The 14,142-nt window shown below is 40.6% G+C and overlaps 1 protein-coding gene across 1 annotated transcript in view; it reads right to left on the bottom strand.

The window, feature by feature from the left end:
• The window catches only part of Ryr2 (ryanodine receptor 2), a 593,927-nt gene that overhangs the window by 270,034 nt on the left and 309,751 nt on the right, over positions 1-14,142 (bottom strand). Inside the window, 1 exon segment of the mRNA XM_028859656.2 lies at positions 14,110-14,142. This exon segment is cut by the window's right edge and continues 103 nt beyond it. Within this exon segment, the coding sequence (XP_028715489.1) occupies positions 14,110-14,142 (33 nt within the window).

Raw genomic sequence — 14,142 nt, 5'->3', positions numbered from 1 at the left:
TATTTTTCTTTAACAGAAGTGCTATGCTTAGACCTGTAAGACTGTTCAGAAACAGTGTAAGTGCTCGAAGGTGTAGGTGAGATTTTTGAACAGCATGATATTTAAAGGCAGAAAGATATCCCCAGAGGGACAGTCATTATCCACAGTCTTGCCACACTAGGAAGTAGATTGAAGGAATGGAGAAACGGGGCTCTTGCCTGCAACCTACTGCTTAAGAACAAGAGGGTGAAAAGCCTTCAGTTAGACTGCACAAACCACACTTAAAGATGCCCTTCACATCTCCTTCCAAAGTAAGTCAACGAAAAGTTGATTCGTGCTCTGGCAGTAAAATGGAAAAACACAAAGGACAAGAAGTTTTCTCTCCCTCTGCCTGAAGGGAGACATGGGAGCCTCAGGAACAGGATACATGGAGTATGCGCAGTGACTGGGGCTGGGGAGCCTCAGGAACAGGATACATGGAGCATGCGCAGTGACCGGGGCTGGGGACAGGTGCCTGCCAAATCAAGCTTGATCCTCAAGACCTAGACATGGTGGAAGGAATGAACTGAGTCCCGCAAGCTGTCCCCTGACCTCCACCTGTATACCTTGACATGTCTGTGCCTCCTGCTCCTCCAACAGCCTATAATGCGCACAAATAAAAAAAATCAATTAATAAGATAAAGTATTGCTCTTCTAAAAGAAAAACGATGGCAGCCATATTCATTATGCCAGTCTTTATATGATGACCATTCTCTCCTGCAAAGTGCAGTGTAAGTTTAATGTGGGCAGAACATTACAGTATAGGGCACAAGACAACATTCTTTCCTAATGCTAGAAAAACACAATTCCTACGACCTTCATTAACCACTTTCTTACTGCCTTAATCTCTAAGGCTTTTCATCTTCCACACCTCCTGTTTTCCCTCAGTTAAGAATTGTTGACATCAGGGTACTGGACCCTGGGAGCAGCCCTGGGAATGCAAGGGAGTGTAAAAGGTGAACAGAATCCGGGGGCTGGCAAAGTCTCCCTGGGCTGAATTTTAAGTTCTTTTAGATCTAATATTCCACCTTATTAAATCTCTTCACAGTGAAGAAGGTACAAGAGAAGTGACTTCTCCGCTGTACAAATGAATAGCTAGCTGCAAGTGTACACACCAAGAATATCCAGTGTGTAAATAACTGTAATTCATCTCCTGTGCAATAAAAACACTCTAACTAAGCTCTTCAGAAGCAACTGCAAGTTCATGCAACTAATTTTTATCAATGTTGAATAATTTAAAATCTTTAAACTTGCATCTAGTCAGAATGTGAAAGTAAGTATTATTAGTTTTCTCTGTTGGGTGTGTGTCTATGTCTACGGGAGGTCCGGGCTATGTCACCCATGCAGGTATGGTACTTGTTGAGCAGCCAAGGCAATTTCTAATTCATCATAATTCTCCCTCCATGGCCTCCTGAGTGCTGGGGTTCTAAGCATGTATTACTGTACTCAGCCTCATTGTTGGGAACTAGTTTTAAACATCATTATTATGTGCTGGAGAGATGGCTCAGTGGGTAAAGGTACTTCTTGTTGACTCTGATGGTCTGAGTCAATCTAAGGGACTCATATAGTAGAAGGAGAGGTCAGAGTTGTCCTCCAACCTCCACACGTGCACTGTGATACATAAGCTCACATGGATATATACCCACAATAAACAAAACCCTTATTTTACTATACAATTGGATGGCTTAAACAAAAACATCCCCATAGAATCATGTATTTGAACACTCAGTCTCCAGCCAGTGATGTAAGGGTAGGAGGTTTAGGAGTGGTGGCCTCCTTGGAGGAAGTATGTCACTGGAGGTGGGCGTTGAGAGTTTAAAGACTCATCGTTTATTATTGGGTCTCTCAGCTTCACATTTGCAGTTAAGATGTGAGTTCTCACAACCCTGCTCCAGCATCCTTGCCTGACGCTTGCTGTGACAAACTCTTATTCCCCCTCTGGGACTACAAGCCCAAATAAACTCTTTCTTCTATAAGTTGTCCTGGTCATGGTGTTTTATTACAGCAACAGAGAGGTAACTAACATATACAAGAACTCCATTATCCATTTCTTATTTCTTGTGAGCCTAACTTAAAATCGTGTGATTTTCTGAAATCTTTTTGACTTAAAAAAGAAAATGTAACATGAATTTCACAGAAGCAGTGCTTTGCATTCTGAACACTATTTCTGAGCTATGGATATGGCATTCAGGGTTCTCTTTGCGGTGCTGAGTAATTAGATCCAGTCCACCATGTCATCATAAGGGCCAGTAGCTGATACCCAATAATATATTAACAGCAATTGGGGAACACAAGTCCTTAATAAATTGCTTGAGCACTTCTTCCTTTAAAATAGGCTTCATACTGGATGATTGTATCCATTTGTGGAGTGACATCAGTTCTCTGAGCACTTTAAGACAGGCTATGCTAAACAATAATGGCTGAGAGGTTAATATCTCAGACACATTTTCAATTTACTGTATATTCAACTTATGAAGTGCTTATGAAGACGTGTCTAGCACGCCCTGAAGAACACCTGCAGTATTCTGATATCCTGTCTTCATACTCACATAGCTCTAAATTTTGACTTAAATTTTCCCAGAAGAATGACAGACTCAGAGAATTACCAGTGGATTGAAACCTCAATGTCAGGCCAGGAAACTCTCACTCATCAGCTCTGTTCAGTCAGCACTGGGGACATGACATATTCCATACACTGTACTAGGTAGGTGCTGGGAAGCGACACAAAGTCACAAGCCATCTCACTAGCCTCTCACAATCTGCAAATGCACAGCCCACAGGCTCTCCACAGCACAGTCAGCAGGGGCTGAGGGAAGGAGAATCTGAAAGGTTTAAGAACATGTAGATTACTAAGCAGACACTTAAAATCCACTAAAAACTGGAGGTGAAGAATTTAAGAGAGCCTTAAAGAGATGGGGACATTGTCCCTGAGGATGAGGGACCTTGGCAACTACAGTTGGGCTATTCCTGCCCAAAGATGCTGAAGTAAAAGAAGCACCCAGGGAATCAGGTGTCCTCTATTGATCATAGGAAGGAAGTTCCACAGTGAGGCTGCCCTGTGTCTGCTCAGTGGGGACACTGAAGTAGCAGGGTGGCTTTAAGGAAAAGAGGTTGGGCTTGTGTCACTAGGTACACACAGCCAAGGAGGGGTTAACAAAGAGCCACCCAGAGAGGGTAGTTCCTGACTTACCACAGGAACTTTAAAAAAACAGGCTCTTCTGGGAAACCCCAATATGCCTACAAGAGAAAGTGGCTCTTAGCTACTGCCAGACCCCCAAGGATGTCAGCCTTGATCTCCTGCACTGAGTGTACAGCCATATAACCAAGTACCAACAGTGTGGTCTCCCTCTCTTCACCACCCTCAACAAATCAGGAGCAGCTGTCTGGAAAAAAAAATGCTTAAGAAGATGACGTCCAGGTCATGTTCAGGCTTACAAACACAGGGCCAAGCCCACACACAGACAGTGGCTTCTTGGACCTATGGGAACACACCAGGCTCTGTGGCTTCTTGCCCAACTGCCCAGCCTTCTAAAAGTGTTAAGAGTTGGTGTCCTCATGCCAGCAAAATGGCTCAGCAGGAAAAGGCACTTGTTGCCAAGCCAGACCCTTAAGTTTGATCTGAAACCAACTTCTACAAAGTGTCCTTTGACTCCCACTTTCAAGCTATAGCACACACACACACACGTGTACATGCACACAAACAGATAAACAAACAAAAATAAATAAATAATTTAAAAGAATAGAGCGCTATCAGTGTATAGCCATATTCAGAAAGGTAGATCTCAATGTTGACAATAAAACAAAGTCCTATTAACCTATGTCTGTGACTGCCATTGCTATTTCATAAAGATGAGACTAGGACAGTCAAACAGGGGAAGCAGCATGCCTTTAAATGCAATGCCTTTCCAGGACTGTGGGGAACAAGACAGGAAGTATCTCTGCAGACAAGTGTAAGATGGCTTCTGTGCTGAGCACTTGGGAAGGCCAGGCACTTGGTTTTCATCACTTGCAGCCTCCCCCATGTCCTGACATCCAGGAATCTGCCTCCCAGCAACACTAGGAAATGTTCTGGGAGGCACTGAAGTCTCTAGCTGCTGTATGCTCTGTGACAGTCAGTATCCATCACTGTGACAAATTGTCAGAGAAAACCATTTGAAAGGAGGCAAGATTAATTCTGTGTCATTAGCTCCAATCCATAATAGGCTAGCTCTACTATTTTTGTGCCTATGACAAGATATAAACACAGAAGCAAAAGGGCATGGGAAAGCTGCTCTACTGGTGGAAGCCAGGAAGCAGAGAAAAAGAAAGAAGGAATAAGATAAGGTATGCTGGCCCAGAACAAATCCTCATTGGCCCACTTTCTCCAAGAGCCTCACCTCATAGCTTCAGCCACCTTAAATGATGTCCTTGTAGTGGTTAATCTTGTCATCTCAGCTGGATCTGGAATTAACTACAAAGCAAGCTGCTGAGGATACCTGTGCAGGACTGTCTTGATCAGGTTATCTGAAGCAAGAAGAGTCACTCTAAATGTTGGTATCACGTTCCAGTGGAAGTCCAGATAAATGGGGATTTCCACTGCTACTGGACCCCTTCCTTGTTATCAGAACCAAGAATCTTATAGCATCCAACATACAATGATGACCAGCAGCTCTCTAGGGATCCTTCAGACTCTCAAGTGTGAGACAGCCATTGTTGGACATCCCATCCTGTATTATGTGAGCTAATCTAAAAATCTTCTTTTAATATATACTCATTCTATTGGGTCTCCTCCTCTAGAACACCTGTTCCTAATAGACAATCAAATTATAACTCTGTTTGATTAATACACTGACTAGGTCAGAGCCCCCATAGTCCAATCAGATCCCAAAAGCCCCACCTAAAACACTGAACTGGGAACTAAGCCTTGACCTCCCCAGCTCTTCAAGGATTCAGAGACTGATCACTTCTGCTAAACAATAAAGAGCAGCATCCTACTCTGTTTGTTTTCTGCTTCAAATCCTCAGAAAATGAGTATTCATAGTTTGCCAAAGGGCCATGTCTCAGACATCTTTAGAAAGCCATGCTGGCTTGTCTGCATCCCACAGATTAATTATGTGGATGTCAGAAAAGATATATGAAAGAGGGCCACAGCAATGCTCCTCCAATTCCAAGTACAGGTGTCTGTGACATCCGGACGTCTTCCTGACGGTGGTTCATAAATCCACCTTTATCAATCTCTACCTAAGACCCAGCCTCACTAAGTCTATGTCAAGCACCAAATTGTTATAGATTATCACCCTGCCTTCTGTGTTTGCTCTCCACATGACAAGCATCCAAAGAAAACTGAGCAAGAGCAGGAGGTAGCTCATTCTCTCCATAGCTCTAGGAGAGAATCTAATGTCCAGCTTTTTGAGTTTTGCTATTATTTTGTGATTTATTTATTTATTTATTTATTTATTTATTTATTTATTTATTTTTGTGTGTGTATGTGCATACACCCATGTGTGTATGCACACACACTGGGCGTAGGACCCAGGACCTTATACAGGCTACATAAGCATATTACCCATAAGGTATGTCTTTGAATCCTGTCTACCTCTTAGGAAGAATCAGAGAAGGGGAGTCATAAATTTGAAGTTGGTATTTATAGTAAATCTTTTTGAAAGCTGAGGAAAATGAGCTACATAGGAGTGTGACATAGAAATATATTACAGAACTCTAATGTCTGTGACAGAACCAAAACTCTTCTAAACTAAAGTATGAGCTCACATGGGCTTGAAGCCTGGAGTCAATGAAAATGCCAGAAGGTGGCTTTTAAATCTCTGAAAGTCAAAATGTAATCTATGTTTTTATTTCTTAAATTTTTTTCCTGGTTGTTAAATCAGTGGTAACCAGAACAACAGTAAGAATGAAAATAGGTCCAGTCTAAAACCCATGCCAGGAGAGTAAGCCCACCCCTGACACTGCCTGGAGCACCAGGAACTACAGGTTGGATGACCCAGAGACCTAGGATAGAACCAAACATGACTGGACAAAAAATAAAATGTCAATGTACTGATGCCTAACAATACTCTGCTAAACTCAGAGATTGGTGCCTAGCCCAACTGTCATCAGAGAGGCTGATGGAAACAGATGTAGACCCACAGCCAAACAGTTGGAGTTCCAGAAATCCAGAAGAGGAGGAGAAAGGATTGTAGGAGCCAGAGGGGTTAAGGACACCACAAGAAAACCCACAGAATCAACTAACCTGGTCTCATTGGGGTTTACAGAGACTGAAGCAACAACCAGAGAGCCTGCATGGGACTGACCTAGGCCCTATGCATATATGTGACAGTTGTATAGCTTGGTCTTCATGTGGGACTCCTAACAGTGGGAACAGGGGCTGTCTCTGACTCTTTTACTGGCTTTTGGGACCCTACTCCTCATATTGGGTTGTGTTGTCCAGCCTTAATACATGGGGAGGTACTTAGTCTTATTGCAATTTGATATGCCATGTTTTGTTCATATACATAGGAGACCTGTCCTTTCCTGAACAGAAACAGAGGAGTGGATTGAGGGGTGGGAATACAGGGAGTCGGAAGAGGGACTGGAAGGAGAGGAGGGAGGGGAAACTGTGGCCAGGATGTAAAATAAATTTTAAAAAAAATAGTAATAAATGGGTTAAAAATAAAATAAATATTAAAATGAAAACAAGTAATGAAAATAAACCAAAGGAATGTTGTAAAGTTAAAGTTTTTTGTAATTCTATTCACTTGGAACACCTCTGAACTATTGAACTACCTTGTATATAAGAGAAAAGACTCTCATTTTCACTGATATATAAATGTTCCAGGGTGTTTTTTTTTTTTAAATTAAACTAGAACCAACATATATCTTTTTTTCCTCTTACCATCATATATCTAATTTAAGTTGCATGTGCTACTACTTTTGTCAATCATAAAAGTTGTTCATTACAACAGATTATGAACCAATGTGACACAGAACTAGAAACAGATGCTAAAAATCAAGATCCTCCTGCTAAGAGGCAGCCTTGTAACACTTCTCTGTAGATTCTTGCAGAACAACTTCTGGACACAAGGAATTCCTCCTCTACACATCTCTAATTTTATACAGGTGGAAACTTTTTTAAAATAAGATTTGATTGTGTGTGTGTGTGTGTGTGTGTGTGTGTGTGTGAGAGAGAGAGAGAGAGAGAGAGAGAGAGAGAGAGAGAGAGAGAGAGAGAGAGAGAGGATATACAGACAGAGAGAGACAGAGGGGGGTGAGCAGATGACTTCAGAGGTCAAAGATGGCTGGAGTTACAAGGATTGCCAGCCACTCAATGTGGATACTAGAAAAGGAACTTGGGTATCCTCAAGAGTAGTACATTCTCTTACCCACTGAGGCATCTCTCGAATCCTACCTTTGGAATCTTAATTCTTACATATTTAAGTAAGCCTTTCTGTTCCTTCCAAGTTAATGTCATACCGCAGGTTCCCAAGTAGAAATAGAGAAACAATTTGGTCTGCTTCACACAGTTTTCCAAATGATAGATTTATCTCAATTTTCAATAATTCCACAGCACTACACTAAAGTATACCACAAGCTCTGGAGCCAATCCCCTGTTGATATAAAGATTGCTTTCAATTTTATGCTATTTACAAGTAATTCTACAGTGGATGATCTTTTCACATTTATACAAATACACCTCTAGAACATGCTTCTTAAAGCAGAGTGTGTGAGAGCAAAGGAACACAAGCAGCTAAAATTTTATATGTAGTCAGACCAGGGTTGGCCAGGCTTTTAAATTCCATCATTCATGCTCCAATCCAGAACACAGCAGCCAACATTTTCCCTAATGATGGGTATTATCAAAATTATTTTCTGTGCCAACCTAGTCAAAAGCATAGAATTCTTACTTATTATTTTAATTTGCATTTATTTGACATGGTAAAGATATTTTATTATTTCATTCATTATTGTATTAGCTGTTACTTTTGTTTATTTTTTATTAGATAGTATTTATTTTTCTTTTGGGTATATAAAACTCCACATTTTAGAGGAACTAATTAGGATTTGACTTTCATGCAAACTTTGGCATATTTCTCCAGGCTTTTTGATTTTACAATGATATTATCTGTCATGCAAACTATTTTATGGGATCCTACTTATTGATCTTCGGTTAGTCGGATATCACCATTATGTAATGACAATGTGATGGGAAGATGAAGGCAGCTCGGTGAACAGCTGCACACATCCTTGCTGGCACCGTGATTTCTACTGCAGTCTTTACCATTCGACTCTAAGCTCCTTCAAAGCTTACACAGGTGTAGCCAAATTTCTAAACAGTCTTATTAAATAAGAAACACAGAGCCAAATACAGGGGTAATAGCTGAAGAGATCAGAGAAATAGTGAATAGCCACAACTAGCCTTAGCTTACCCCCACACTGTAGCTTCCCCAGAGAGAGCTTCTTCCTGCCTAACCTGTACTTTTATTGCCTTCCTGTTCTGCCCTCTCATTGGCTCTAAGCCCAGCCATATCACTTCCTCATCATTGCCTGTCTATACAGACCTCCAGGTCTCTATGGTAGGTAGTGGTATTAAGGGCATGTGCTAACACCACCTGACTTTTGTTTTATGGCTCGCCATGATCTCTGATCTCCAGGTAAACTTTATTTATTAACATACAAATAAAATATCACATTTCAGCACAAATAAAATATCACCACACACAGGTGCTGTATTTTGGCCACCACTGTCCCTCAGTGCCTAGATCAAAGCATCTCCCAAAATAGGTATTTAACAAATATTTAACCCATTCATGAAATCTGTGTAATGATCTGAATACTGAATTCAAATACTCACATGTTACAATCCTAATCCTTAGGAATGACACTAAGAGATGGAGTCATTGGGTGGGAATGAGGTCATCAGAATGGAGAACTTATCAGCAGGGTTAGTGCCCTTACCTCTCTAGTTCCTAGAGAGATGCTCACACCTTCTGCAGAATATGGTCAGAAGATTGCTTCTCAGCAGCCCTCTGTAGACACAGTGTGTTGATGCCTTGAACTCAAACTGCTGCCTCCAAAAGTATGGGAAACTGCCATTGTACACAGGCCATCTATCTGCCTTATATATTTTGTTACAGCAACTCAGATTGCATGGGAGCTTCTGTTGGCATGGAGACACACCAGACACTAAGCCCATGTTCCCCCAACCTAGATGTCTCTGTTGTACAAGGATGCCTCATCTAGACACCAGGCAAGAGGCTGAGGTGCTTAGGGAAGCAGGCAGAAGGGCAAGGAACCTTTCCTGAGGTGAAGCACTTAAGTAAATATATAATCAAAACAAACCAATAGGTGCAGATGTAGCTAAACAAAAGGCTCACCCAAGGACTGCAGAGTGGAAAGGCAAAAGTCAAGAAACACGAACACACTGGGGAAAATACTTTATCTTTTGCTGCTCTGAAAACCCAGCCTATTTTTTTAGTTTTATTTATCTGTATGTGTATTGGGGGGTTCACATGAGTACAGTATCAACAAAGCCCATAAGAAGGTGTGTCAGATTCCAGGAGCTAGAGTTACAGGTAGCTGTGAGCTGCCTGATATCCAGGGAACCCAACTATGGTCTTCTGCAAGAGAAGCATATGTGCTTAACCAATGAGCCATCTATTCATCCCAAAAATTAAATTTAAAAGTAAAATATATTCATGAGCCTGAAACTATTCTGTGTTCTTAGTACCATACAGCTATTACACTGGCAAGATGTAAATTTCAGGGAATTCTAATTATGTCGATATTAAGTAATAGCACCATCAAATCCTTTCTTAATCAAATGAGCTATAAGTAATTAAGGAAGCATGTACAGACACTTAAGAATATTCAAATTTTAGATAAATATTAATTAGTTATAGACATTCTGGAAGTATAATTCTTGATTGGAGAAAGTACTAGAAAGAGGCACTGTAGAGCAACTACAAAGAGTGAGTGAGGTCAAGGGTTAGAAAGAAAGAGGGAAGCCATACATGGGACGCCTTGTTCTAGAAAACATAGAGAGCAGTGTTAGAGTTGATGAAGATCCATGAGGAAGTGAGGGTGGGCTACCTGGGGTCTGAGATTGAGATGGGAAGATAGGAGAACCAGAGTCAGAGGAAACAGCCAGAAACTTTACAGAATCTCAACATCGTGGAGGTCTCAAGCTCAGTCACCCCTGGGTATCACTGGTGAGTCAGTGCCACACATCCCAACATTCTCAGACATTCAACATCCTCACATAACATGATGTCATTTTGCATACAACCTGTGCACATCCTGCCACACACTTTATATCATTTCTGGATTATATATCAGAGAAAGTAAACACTTGTTACCCTGTACTGTTCAGAGAATACTGACAAGAAAACACAGCCATCCATGTTTAGTTCAGACACAGTATTTTTCTATTATTTTCGATCCACAGACACTATAAAGTGTGGATGCCACACCTATGACTATGGAGGGATGATGTGGGATGGTCTGTATGTCAAATGTGTTGCTCTGATTGGTCAATAAATAAAACACTGATTGGCCAGTAGCTAGGCAGGAAGTATAGGTGGGACTAACAGAGAGGAGAATTGAGAGAACAGGAAGGCAGAGGGGACACTGCCAGTCGCCAACATAACAAGCAGCATGTGAAGATGCCGGTAAGCCACAAGCCATGTGGCAAGGTATAGATTTATAGAAATTGATTAATTTAAGATGTAAGAACTAGATAGCTAGAAGCCTGAGCCATTAGGCCAAACAGTTTAAATAATATAAGCATCTGTGTGTTTATTTTATGAGTGGGCTGTCAGACTGCCGGGACTTGGCGGGACCCAGAGAGAAAACTCTCCAGCTACAGAGGGATGACTGTATCTGCTGAGAATCAGCTAGGTATGGGATGCTGCAAGTACAGGTGTACGAAGAGGAGACACTATATCCAAAGAATGAGCAGAATTTAAAGCTTTTAGTGCAGCAAGAAGTGTAAAGAAACTTTGTCCTCCCTCCCCCACTTCATCACATCTTGATTAGAGAAAGTATTAGAAAGTGACTAGTATTTTCCAGATGTAAAAACCAAACACCAGTACATTCTAAGAATAATCATGACCATATTATCTTCTACAAGTTAATCTGGAACTTTTCTTGTCTCATTCAGGAAATGTACATAAGGTTTCTTTCCTAGGGCATGTTTGAACTACAGCAGAAGATGAAGAAAAAGTAATACTGTGTTAGCAGGGGGAAAGGATGATTACAGAAACTAACCAAAAGGAAAAGGGTGATGGGGACTGGGGAGGAGGTAAGAAGAAAAGTACCATCCTATGCTACACATGGAGACTCCAAAAGCAAATGCCAACTGCCCAACAACCTCATGGCGGAATCATTATCATTACTTCCTTGACAGTATTCAAAACAATAGGTGCCGGTTGTTATCTGCCTGGTATGTTAATTCATAAAACTGGCAGAATAACAATAGAAGCAGGCACCTTTTTTAAATCCTCCACTTTTCCAATCAGAACACTGAGCTTCATCTGTACCCAAAGCCATAGCAGAGGCAGAGGCTAGGATCTCGGAAGAGGGAAAGATATTTTCTCAGAAGCTGTTGGCTACTGATGAATTTAGGCTTCTGTTTCTCAATAAAAGGGCCTAATGAAAAAGGAGTAAGAGGCCCATTGTTTTTGAATAAAGTGAATTAATGGCTATATCCATCCTGCTACCAAAAATCAATGGAAATCTCTACAATGTGTTTATTAAATCAGTTAAAATAACATTGATTGAATGTGACTCTGCCTGATGCACAGTGTGAGGCAGCAGATAAAAGCACTCTGCTTTAATCCTTGGTTCATCCAACCATTTAGATGGATGAAGCACATGAACTAGCATCTATGAGGGACAGGCAAGCTTTCCCTGAAACTTCCACCCTCTAGCTGAGAGCCATGAAGAACAAGGCTTAATTTGGTTTCAAGCATTGGCCAATACTGGTAAAAATCCCACCCACCCACCCCTTTGCCAGAGTTCCTGGTTCAGGAATGGCTATGGTTTGGGACTGTGAGATAGCAAGTGTGGGTGTCAGAGGGTTAGAGGAAGAAATGTGCTCTTTTTCTCAAGACAGTATTTCCTTTGCCTCTCCAACACCAACTGGAAGTACACTACAAAGTATGTAACATGGGGTCCTGGCAAGAGCTAGCTCAGGTCCAAAAGAGAAACCAGATTATGGGAATCTAACCACATAGAAGGGAGAGAGAGAAAAAAAAAAAGTTGATCCTTCAAGTACAATGAAGACACTGGGCTAAATTTTATGTTAGACCTCCATTTATGTGATGTTTATGGCATGGATACATCACTCTACCCATTCTACCCCTGCCATCTCTCTCTCCTGGGACACATGCACCATTTTAAAGTCACATCTCTCACTATGTTCCAATAAATAAAAGAAGTCACAAACCTAATTACAATTCTCGTACAATTCTCAGCCTTTTATGGAGTATATTAAAGCTATTTCAATGGGCTCTAAAATAAACAAATTGAAGATCCCCAAATTCTGCATAGTCATAGGGATTTATGACCTACCCTTGAGGGATTTACAGCTTTAGGGGGAGGTTAAGAGTGTATCTGGCTACAAGAAACGTCAATGATGAATTCCCCCAAATCATCATCACTCTCAATGTTCATGCTAGTTACTCATGGGAAGGTGAGCATATGACATGCTCAAGGGGCAGATGAGATGGGACCATGGAAAGAATGAAATAAAGAGAAAATTAAGGTGTCACACTGTCTTGATACATGTGCAACTTGTTCTACCTTATAACACACCTCTGGCAAAAGGTATAGTTTGTCTGCAGTCAACCCACATCATATCATGTAAAGAAGTTACACTCTGGTTTTAAAAAGATACCAAACTAGGTCAAAAACACACCAAACTCACGTTGTTCTCCTCTTTCTCTTCTCTCTGTCTTGTTTATTTGTTTTGCTGTTGTTGTTTTGTTAAGAATTTCAATGCCATTAATTCTACATTTGCAAGAAAATACACCTTTAGAAAATGTACTCTCTAGAATTTTGGTGCCAGGAAATCTTCATTCTGACAACAGTTGTGGGTAAATAGTAAATCTGGACTTCTATGAAGCCTCAGTATCCCTGGGCTTGTTCAGAGGAATGTGAATGCCAGCCCCATGAAAGCACCAAATTGCATGCGCTTAATTTTAATGGCATATCAAAGTGCTCATCTGAAGAAAACATTAAAAATTCTAACTGGGACAATTATGAATAAATTGTTTTACGACTCTATAAATTTTAATGATGTTTAATTATATTTTAAAGGATTTCCAAATATTTTGACTACCTATTCTTCTTCAGATTAAAAATATTCTATCATTTTTTTTAAAATTTGGATATACTTTTTTATTCCATCAGAATTCACTCATCTAATTAATAGTGATTTATTAATAGATATCAGGTATCTACTATATAACAGGCATTAAACCAAATGAGAGAGACACAAAACCCAGAAAGCTGATAGTCTTGTCTTTGAAACCAACCCCAGTTACCACTCAGTAGGATATCATACAGGTAACATGCTAACTGCCATGGAAGCAGCTGAGTGGTTTGCAATATGGTAAAAGCAGACTGACCCAAGTTCTTGGTAAGAGACATGAAAAAGGCTATGAAATAGCTCAGGTCAAAACTAAGGAAGACCTACACTTGCACAGAGCCAATAGAATATGTTATAAACCACCTCAAATGTTGCATATATATATATATGTTGGCAAATCAGATCCTACAAACACTACAGGAAGACACTAGAACAACCACTGACAAACCAGAACTGAAAAGAGAGGGACTTTATAATACTAACTTGAGAACCAAGAAGGAAATCAGTAATACTGGCTATTATCAGAGCCCCACAATAGCCACCTCCTCTAACCAAGGCATAACTTCATCTGTGGTAGCCTTCCTCACTCAGAGAAGGGTCTATCCACAAAGTATCATTGGCTTTAGGTCAACTCCATTAAAAATTAAAAGTCCTGACTAGGAAGCATGCTGTAAAACTGCTGTAACTATTACAGGACATCATCAAATAGATAATTCCACTTTCCCTAGAAACCTAGCCATGGTTCTTACCCAGCAACTCATACAGAGAATTCAGAATGGATT

Source organism: Peromyscus leucopus, chromosome 5, assembly GCF_004664715.2.
Source record: "Peromyscus leucopus breed LL Stock chromosome 5, UCI_PerLeu_2.1, whole genome shotgun sequence".
NCBI lineage: Eukaryota > Metazoa > Chordata > Mammalia > Rodentia > Cricetidae > Peromyscus > Peromyscus leucopus.
Note: the sequence above shows the minus strand (reverse complement) of the source record. Positions and strands in the feature narration are given on the sequence as shown.